Below are 10,279 nucleotides of genomic sequence, written 5' to 3'. Positions count from 1 at the left end.
GGCACAATGTCACCACTGCTTTGCCTGGGTGAGAGTACTTACCATCAGATACCAGCGCTTGATTTGTAATTAATAACACACGACTGGGCTTGCCATGAATAATTAATAATGATTTAAGCAGCATGGTTGTACAGCCAAACTGAAAGCAGTCTGGAAAAACACAAACCCTGTGCCTCGAGTGCGGTACGTGCAAAACAAACAGAAATAAAAACAAACTACATTCCCTTCATCTCTAATCAAAAGCAAATCATTTCAGCAGAGTATGTGTCCCACGAAACAACAGCCACACGTGTGCAGCCTCCTCTGAGCGGATTCAGAGGAGGAGTGAGAATGAGAGTGAAACAGCTGGGCTGTCCAAGCTCCTGAGGTATGTTGGGGTATGTCCTTGAACCCTTTCGGGGGACTGACTGGGATGCTCAGAAGTGGTAGCTGTAGGGGTCGGCGAAGCGGAATGCCTTGGCCTCGTTCACCGTGCAGAGTATGTCCTGCATGCGGCGGGCGCGCCGCTCTTCCAGCACGAGCCTGCGTGAGCGCTCTCGAGCCGCCTGCTGCTCCGCTCTCTTCTCCGCCCGCTTGCGCTTCAGCCACCTGACACACGGAACACACCACGCTCAAAGTAAACAATTACACACACCTCTTCAGCCACCTGACAAACACAACATGGTCAGAGTAAACAATTACACACACCTACACAAGACAGAGAAAGTGCACAACCCTTCACCACATGACCTTGTGCCGCTGGCATGAAATAAACTTAACTGTTACATGAACCCATGTCTGTATGATTAAGGGTGCAACAGGTAGCATTGCATCCTGGGAAAGGAAAACAAAGCAGGTGGGTTTTTCAGTATCTTGGAAAACCCCCGTTTTTTTAGGCTTAGTTTCACAATTGGTCAGTGAAGGGACCGGTATTCATAGTTAATAAGGATATGCCATAGTCAATATCCATCTAATTTGTACCTAGTATAAATTTTACTTTTATTAGCATGTAAGCATTCCTGGGTGAGACTCTTTGATTTGGCCTGGGGACGGAGGTGAGAAAACCCCTTCCCCCTCCGGGTCAGGACAGAGAATCTGCAGCCATGGCCTATTTGAATAGATGGTTACACCCCTAAACATTATGTATATAAGACCCTGTCCTTTAAGAGACAGGCAGATTATCTTGATGCGAAGCTCTGGGCGAGTGGAGCTCAAGCTCTGTCTCACAATGATGGCCATCATTGTACAAGATTAAAACCTGAAACATGACTGACAAATCCACGCCTGAGTCTTCCAATATATGGTTTAAAATTAAATACCATCATCAGTTCATGCTAGTTTGCACTAAAGAATTTGTTTACTTTTTTTTAAATCCTGTTGTTACTTCACAGATGATAGAGGTTTAAAATGTGCCTACTGTATGTTTAATACCAAACATAGTCCTTAGAAATGGATAGTCAGAGGCATGTCACAATCAAACACACAGAGCAAAACATCTGTAGGACTCTGCAGTACTGCACTAGACATGTCCTGAGGCTGGTGATGTCATCTCGAAGAAGGTCATCAACTTAACCCTGCCTTTATCTGTCACTGTTGATAATTAAAGGCAAAAAGTACATTAAACACTTCCACAATCTCTCTACAGCTCTTTGTTTGAGAACCTCCCGTACTGCCCTTGGCTCGGTGGGCAGGTCCATGGCACTCACTGTTTGAAGGCTTTCTCACTGCGCTCGCGGTCGTGGAGGTAGTAGTGTCCCTCCAGCTCCATCTTCTTCATCTCCTCCAGCTGCCGCTCCCGTTCCTGCTGCCCCTGTTTGCGCTGCAGCCACTGTTTGAAGGCCTCCTGTGGGTCACTGGGGTCCCTCTGAGGAGACCAGAGGAGATCAGAGTCTCATCGGTTTAATGACCTTCATTAAATCACAGCTGCACTAAAGCACAATTTTGCTCTAGAGAAACTGGAAAAAGCATTGGAATCAGAAACATCTATATTCAATATTCACACACCTTCCCCAGGATAAAATTCTAATACCTGTTTAGAACTCTAAGACCAAATTAATTGCTTTTATTCAATCACAGCTCCACTTCTCCACCTTTCCAAAACTTTTAATTATTAGATTTTGATTACTTTTTTCCAGTGTTCCATGATTGTTAGGAGACTGAAGTCTATCCTATATTTACTTTATTAAATTGAAACCGATGATTAAATAAAAATGTAACACTAAATCACACACTATTTTGATACGTCATGACATTTAACAGCCCACAACCAAATCATAACTCAACACTGCCATCTAGTGGACATACTTCGCAATTAATTCTCTCCATTTCCTGTGCCCTTTGGAGCCGACGATCCTCATTCAGTTGCTCCCTCTTCCTCATGAGCCACGCCTGGAAAGCCATCTCATTCTCCTGCCTCTTCTGCTCCTCCTCCTCACGTTTGCGCTGCTCCTCCTGAGGCAGTGAGTGTGGGATGGAAGAGGCAAAGAGAGAGAGAGAGAGACAGAGAGAGAGAGAGATGTGCATCCCCTACAATCTTCAGCATCTGCCCAATACTTAATAGTAAGGAGGTGTCCCTTGTCCTTGGAAGATATGTAATTAACATAAAATTGACATGTTATTTAAGTAAATACATTAACATTAATTACTAAAACACTATTGATATTGATCATATTATGTTTTATTATATTGTGTTATGTGGTCTTATACAATTGCCTATCATGGACGAATACAATTGAATGCTAAATAGCAGGAAAATATAACAATATTATACCATGTGTAAAATGTTTTTATCATTACTATTTCAAAATCATTATCATTAACATGTTCCAGTAAAATAATAACATTTTGTGATGTCATACCTCTTTGGTGAGCCTCTCCTTCTTCTGCTGAAGTCGGAGCAGGTGCTCTTTCTGCTGTGGGGTGAGAGTGAAGGTGGCATGAGGGGGGGCGCTACTGGCCGACTGCACCCTGCGCTTGGTGACCTCTTTGCTGACTCGTCTCGGTCCGTGACTGGCTGAATTGGGCCGGTTCCTTGGCTTGGGCGGCGGTTTAGGGGTGTGGAGGTGTTCCGCTCCGAGCGAAAGAGAGTAGCCTGAGCTCGGCCTCGGGGATGAGGTGGGACTTTTAGCGTGAGCGAGGGCCGAGCTGGTCTTCTGAGGGGAGATCTGGAAGGGGAGGTTATCGCTGCTGGGGCGGGAGAGAGGGGGCAGCAGGCCGAGGCCCTCCACCTCCTTCAGACTGACCAGGTCAAACTTGCCGTCCTTCTCCACCAACACCCGGCCCTCTCTGCTCGTCTCCTCCGGCCCGTTGCTCCTGACAGTACCTGGGCCCTCGTCTTGCAGGGATATCTTCAGCTGCAGCATCTTCCCAGAGACTTCCCCCTCCAGGTCCCCGTCTGCGGCTGCGGCTGCGGTGGCCTCCTGCTCTGCCCCCGTGTCCTGAGAGGGACCACCGTCAGAACCGTAATCCACGGCCGGCACCACCAGGTCCACAAGCGTGTCCTTGAACTGGAGGCGCCGGCGCCGAGTCAGGTCCGGCGCCTCCTGGTCCCGCAGCTCCCGGTTGGCCTGGTGGATCTTCTCCAGGATGTACTTCTTCTCCTCGTCCAGTTCAGCCTCCGGGAGTGGTGGAGGAGGAGGCAGCCTGGAGGCCTCGTCAGCGTCTGGGTCGGGGAGTCCCTCCAGGGGCTCCAGAGGGGTGGGCCACCTCTCCTCGTCCTCCTGGGGGTCACTCACTGTGTGGTCAGCAGTCAACCTCCCCTTGTGCTTCCTCGGCACGGCCCCCTCATCCTCCTCTAGTTCCTTGTCTATTTGTGCTTCAATGTCCTCATATTCACCCTGTGTTAACAATGGAAAAACGGTGATGGATTGGACTGGATGTACTGGTTACTTTACAGGGAGAGCAAGGTTATTTGTTGGCAGTATGACAGAGAGAGATAGATAAGAGATGGATGCCTCCTAATATGCACAGCCTGGCACAATGAAAGTGTCACGATCAATAAAAGTGTCAGTGGGATCGATTTCACAGACGAAGACAGACACACACCTCACCAGGTAACTGAGCACCACTCATTAACAGAATCCAGCTGAACACTGGACCATTCTCTCTCTCTCTCTCTCTCTCTCTCTCTCTCTCTCTCTCTCTTTCTCTCTCTCTCTCTCTGAGAAATCACAAACCTGGTCCTCACTCTTGCCCTCCTCGCTGATCAACCAGTCCAAGTCCTTTTCAAAGTCATCCTCATATACCTCTTGGCTCTTAGTGTTCATTTTTCGGCCTTTGCCTTCTGCCAAACAAGAGAAACTGTATGAGAATACGCATCCAACAGCAACCATTTCACAAAGGCTAATCATAGAGACAAAATCATTTCAAAAGCAAATTTATGTTTCAAACCATTGCAAGAGGGGACATTTTTGTCCCCACACAATTGTACAGGCTTTAGCTACACATTGTTGCTATTATCATTTTGTCAGCATTTAGTCGCCTCCCTGTGGTCAAAAGACTAAACGCACCCATGCTTTTCAAAATGAGAAAAAGCCTTAGAGATTTTATGATTGACAGTTTAGGAACAACTGCTTGGTATAAACTCTTAATTATGCTGGTCAATTTTGCATTAAATATATTAAATACGATTTTCGAAAAGTCGACCCCTCAAACCTAATATTTAAAATGTATGAGTTGTCCAGGGCCCTGGGGAAAATGAAAACAGTTGTCAACAGACTATACTATAACTATTAATAAACCTATAAATAAACCTAGGGAAATATGCTGTCACAATAGTAGTATGGGTGTATTTAAGGTTTTGCGTATTAATGACATACTTGACCTAAGGCAAGTTTGCTAAACATTTCACAGACACAAAAGGGACTTTATGCGACGTGTGTTCGTTCTTCCACAGTATCTAGACAGTAAAATAACTGGAGCCCTATCACAGAGCATGGCGTCTTTACGTAAACCCTGAAGTAGGTTACTGCTACTATAGCTTACTGTTCAAGCTAACGTATCCATCTTTCTAGCAAGCAATTCGTCTCACCAACAGGTATGCATGTATTTCTTCTTGCCTGATGGACGTCTAGTTACCTTTCTTGCAACGTTACAGTAACTGTGCTGTTTTATTTCTTGATGATACGACCACTCGTTGATCGCACCTGTACATTCTACACCAAGGTAATCCTTTGCGGTGACTTCGCCAACAGGCCAGCTATAAACGGGTTGTCATGGAGACGTACAACATGCGTTGTCGTAGATGCACGCGCAGGCGTATTAGACAGTTACATTGCCAGAAAACAAGATGTTTTGATTGGAATCCCCAGTTAATTTGTGCTTCGGAGGGCTGCGTGAAATAAAAGGGTTTAACATGTGTGCGAGTTTGTGTGTGCATACGGACGGACTTAAGGGTGGAGTTCAGAAACACCCTGTAACCCTGCTTATCTACTTACTTGCACACGCTTGTAGGCTTCCCAGTGTCATCCAACTTAGAAAATGTACTGTTCATGTGTACAGTTGACAGTACTGTATATCAGTGTAAACATTTACATTGACAGTCTAGACTATGTTTAAATAACATGGCGTAGGTAAAAAAAAAAAACTTGCATTTTATACACATTTTCATTTACTATTAACAATCCCAGAACTATACATATGTGGGACAGTTCAAGCACGACAGGGGTGTAAACCCCTTCGCTTACTATTGGTCGAAGTCATGCTCCTGAAGTTGATGTCGCAGGGGACTCTGGGTTATGTAGTTTTGGGAACCATACCGAAGTAGAAAGACAAGCCAACAAAAACACAGTCTCCCATAACTCCGGGCTTGAGGGTATAAGGTCACAGATGCCATCCAACGGGAAATGCAGTCGCAAGACAAGGCTACGTGCTGTGTCTCGTCTTTCAGTTACAGTCCTTTTTGGGCGTTACTTTTATAGGTTGTGCTATACAAATTGAGATTCATTTGGATGCTGACTTACTAGCCTGAAAATGTCTTCCATTTCTTTAACCAGACTAACAACGGCTACGAAATCTACATCAAGGCTCTACGTCTCTCCTCTTTGCAAAGGCACCATTAACAACCAAGGAGTTGCTCTACATTCGTCTTTACGCCGACCACATTCCAGTTTTCGCAAACTAACTTCGTCACCTTTCACAAAATGGTTTCCCAGATTTGTGTCAACCAGGTTAATGTCTTACGGACTAAATGTCACACCTGGTCGATATCGAAAAGGAGTCTTGCTTGTGACTGGTGCCGCGACAGTGGCTGGGCTAGCGGTAGGTGCATGCCACTTTCAGAGGGCAGAGATGGCATCAAGGATGGTGCAGACAGAAAAAGATGAAGGAGATATTCTAGAAAGGTGTAAGTCTTTCATGTCTCCCCCTGTCACGGACGTGGAAGTTTTACAGCAGAGAAAAGACGAGATGAGCACCAGAATGGAAATGCTCATCATGGAAACACAGGCAGCGTTCTGCAAGGCACTGGAACAGGTGGACGGCGGTACTTTCAAAGTGGATAGCTGGCAACGTAAAGAAGGCATGTTTACAAGGCTGTTCCTATTGATGATTCAGATGAGAATGTGCGCTATGGCTGCTCAGGGCAGGTCACCATCGGTTTATCGACAAGCCAATAGAGTAGAGGTCATGGTCCAAAGATCTGTTTGAGTAATGGACGTTATTATTCACAGTTGTTTCCACAATGTCCATATAACATGCAGTCTGATGTTTACAAAAGTACTTGTAAAAAGGATATGCAACTGTTTTCATTTTGGGTCTGCCTTTGTATTGTCTTTATGTTTGCCAGGTGGAGGGGGCGTCAGTTGCGTCTTGCAGGACAGCAAAGTGTTTGAGAAGGCCGGTGTGAATGTGTCCGTGGTTTTTGGGAGCCTCTCTGAGGAAGCCGCCAAGCAGATGCGCAGCCGAGGGAAAGTGCTGAAGGCAAAAGATGGTGAGTGGATGTCACATAGTCTTATCTGGTGGAGGTAAAGTGGAAGAACAGTGGGGGACTTTTGGCGCTCATCCTTCGCAGGGCTGTTGACTAACCGTCAGTCTGTTATCATCTCGTCACAGGGAAGCTGCCGTTTTGTGCCATGGGCGTGAGCTCGGTCATTCACCCAAAGAACCCCTTCATTCCTACTGTGCACTTCAACTACAGATACTTTGAGATTGAGGAGGAGGATGGTGAGTTGCATGGGCTGTTTGATGCTTTGCGTAAAGATGTGGATGTCATTAGGAATCCCCTAACCCCCTCTCCCTCATTTTGTTTGTCCAACAGGCTCAAAACAGTGGTGGTTTGGGGGAGGCACTGATTTGACCCCTATGTACCTTAACCAGGAAGATGCAATTCACTTCCACGGCACTCTGAAGGAGGCTTGCGACAGACACCATCCGCAGTATTACCCAGAATTCAAAAAATGGTAAGAAGTTGCACAATTGTCCTGAGTTAAAACATTTCATCAGTGGATTAAAACTGAGCTGTGAGGTGTAGGCTTGAATGAACATGCCCATTCATGCCAGTTAACGTTATTGAACCTCAAAACTACATAAATGATATATTCCTGTCATCGCTTACATTACATTTACATTTAGTCATTTAGCAGACGCTTTTATCCAAAGTGACATTCAAAGGAGAAAACAACCAAGCTACGAGCAATAGAGACCTAGTGTAACAATAAATACTACTTTACATAAGGAGTAAAAAGTGCAGGAATGTCACTATTGTAAGTGTGAGTTAAGTACTAGTGCGCTTAATGAAGACTTAGCCTTGGGAAAATGATTTAAGCCTGGGGCTTGAGTTGCAGTGCAAGAAACAAAAATGGTAGATGATCAGAAATTACTTGTTGATGGCACTATGGTGCACTTTAATATCCATGTTTGAGTATGGTCTTACACAAAAGCCATTGAACAGACTCGCACATATGTGAGGGCTAAATTATTTAAATAACTAAGTCTACAAGGTTTATTGTTAAATAAACATGCATTTTGGCAAAAAGCAAAACAAAACGAGGCCATTCATAATGTAATGAAGATTCTATTCTAATTCACAGGTGTGATCGCTACTTTTTTATTAACCATCGAGATGAGCGACGAGGCATCGGTGGCATCTTCTTTGATGACCTGGACTCTCCGAGCCAGGAGGATGCGTTTGCCTTCGTGAAGAGCTGCGCTCGGTCTGTGGTGCAGTGCTACGTGCCCATCGTACGCAAACACGTCAACGATCCCTTCAGTCCAGAGGAGAAAGCCTGGCAGCAACTCAGGCGGGGCAGGTAGGTCCACAAGATGGCTTCCAGCATGGTCTGTGTCTCAGGCCAAGGCAAAGACCACTTCTTTGTGTGTCTGTGGTTGATACACTTGTTAAAGTGCGACATTCATACTTTTATTTGCCCCATAAGCTATGTGTGTCCCAAGTATCCATATGTTGTGCCTCAGGTATGTGGAGTTCAACCTGGTCTATGATAGAGGAACAAAGTTTGGACTCGCCACCCCAGGCTCCAGGATTGAGAGTATACTCATGTCGTTACCTCTCACAGCCAGGTACAGTATTCAGAGTAGATAACTCCTATTACTCTACAAGGGAGGTTGTTGTTGAATATGTACATGCAGTACCTACATGTAGTATGTACATGTAGTATGTACAATGAGTATGTACATGTACATACAATGAGTATGTATATGTGGTATGTTGCATGGCCACATCCTGTTGTGTGTACCGGTGTGCTCCCTGTAGGCAGATGTTAACTTTGTACTGTTAAGTTCACGACCAGCATTGCCGTAAGAAAACAGGCATTTGTTAACTTGGTAATTTGGAAAATTAGAATTTATTTAAATACACATAAATACATTTAAGCATTCTGTTGTTCATTCATTTTTTTGTAGGTTATTTCCCCTAATATTCCTGTTATTCATCAGGACGTGAATCATGATCCTTTCAACTGCCAGTAATAGTGTCCTACTCTCACTCCCTTGTCCTCTGTCCTTCTCTCACTCCCTTGTCCTCTGTCCTCATTGCCTGCTCTTCCTGTTAGGTGGGAGTACATGAACAAGCCTGCCAACGGCTCCAAGGAGGCCGAGCTGCTGGAGGTTCTTCGCAAGCCCAAGGAGTGGGTCTGAAACCCTGACACCCTGTAATCCCTGAAGGGTTTCTCACAGAGAGAGAAACTAGCACTTCCTTGAATTTCTTTTTTTTTCTCCTCTGCTGTGACCCCTGCATGACTCTGTCATGTTTGTAAAAAAAGGAAAGTGCTTCGCTGGAACAAGCTATGCTGATTACACTGTTTGACTCTCTGTTGACTCACAATGTTGCTGCCCAAAGTTGAACTCAAAGCCCTGCCTCTAATGGCCTTTTCCTTTCTCAAAGCTGTCCATACACCCTGCTTTGCTAACCTCTGCCCATGGACTAGTGTGATTGGTTGTGCGTTTACACACATGCCTGCTGCTTCAAATAGAAATGCTGAGGCTTCCTGTTACCGATAGTGCTGTGCTGTTTGGTGAGGTAATGCTCTATATGTGTAGGAATGTGTGGTTTGTAATTCAAAGAATTTGAGTTTTGGTTGAGTGGTTGCTTCTGAAGGAAATCATGAAGAGACACAGGACTGGATCCCTGTGTCCTTGGGTTTGTGCTAAATTGTTACAGTTGTTTACTCAGCAAAAATGCCTTTTTTCAAAGTTAAGTTTTTTATACAATACGCTGGAAAAAAATACTCTTTTAAGAATAAACTTGAATCTTGTATTTTGTGTCTGTATTTTTTTTGTCAGACTAGTTGTCTTGGAAACCCTTGTCAGGAGGTTGATGCCTGGTGAAAATCAACACACATTCTTGAGTCAACCCCTTATTATACTGTGTTTGAGATTGTGAAGTTAGGGATGAACATTAAATAGAACTAGACGTAACGCAAAGCGTTACAAAATATGACCGCCGAACTGTTCAGTAGGTTTTGGCACAGAATGAGTCATGGTTGTCAGTGTGTTTGTGTGTTTTTAAGTGTTTTGTGTGTGAAAATTGGTTTGTGTTTCATTTTTATGTATTAAAGGAATTATTTGTGCATGCGTACATATGTCTACTGTGTGTGTATGTGTGCATACGAATGTCTACTGTGTATGTGTGTGTATCTGTTGCAGTTTTGACCATGCATTATGGTGCAGTCAGCCAGAGATACCTGCAATTACATCACCTCATGTTTGCTTTTTCATTTTTAAGTAGGTGGCGCTATACATAAAATGAGTGGTTATGGGATGGGTTGACATGGCCCCTTTAGACAAACATACAAAAAACATGTGGTCCTCCTAAGCCCTACAGTTCTCGGGATATTCGTAGAAAACT

The 10,279-nt window shown here is 44.6% G+C and overlaps 2 protein-coding genes across 2 annotated transcripts; one reads left to right on the top strand and one right to left on the bottom strand.

The window, feature by feature from the left end:
• Positions 1-416: 416 nt before the first annotated feature.
• ccdc181 (coiled-coil domain containing 181) lies at positions 417-4,244 on the bottom strand (the record flags this gene model as incomplete). The annotated part of the gene is made up of 5 exons (XM_080832546.1): positions 417-588; positions 1,686-1,843; positions 2,284-2,430; positions 2,838-3,815; positions 4,155-4,244. 5 exons carry the CDS (start codon positions 4,242-4,244, stop codon positions 417-419), a joined length of 1,545 nt encoding a protein of 514 aa, XP_080688672.1.
• A 1,578-nt stretch (positions 4,245-5,822) lies between these two features.
• Positions 5,823-9,644, top strand: cpox (coproporphyrinogen oxidase). The gene is made up of 7 exons (XM_080832549.1): positions 5,823-6,496; positions 6,764-6,907; positions 7,030-7,140; positions 7,235-7,376; positions 8,007-8,225; positions 8,389-8,493; positions 8,985-9,644. The coding sequence occupies exons 1-7, from the start codon at positions 5,950-5,952 to the stop codon at positions 9,067-9,069; spliced, it is 1,353 nt and encodes a 450-aa protein (XP_080688675.1). The 5' UTR covers positions 5,823-5,949; the 3' UTR covers positions 9,070-9,644.
• Positions 9,645-10,279: the final 635 nt, after the last annotated feature.

The sequence above is a fragment of the Sprattus sprattus genome (genome assembly GCF_963457725.1).
Source record: "Sprattus sprattus genome assembly, chromosome: 2".
Taxonomy (NCBI): Eukaryota; Metazoa; Chordata; class Actinopteri; order Clupeiformes; family Clupeidae; genus Sprattus; species Sprattus sprattus.
This window is presented reverse-complemented; position numbering and strand designations above follow the sequence as displayed.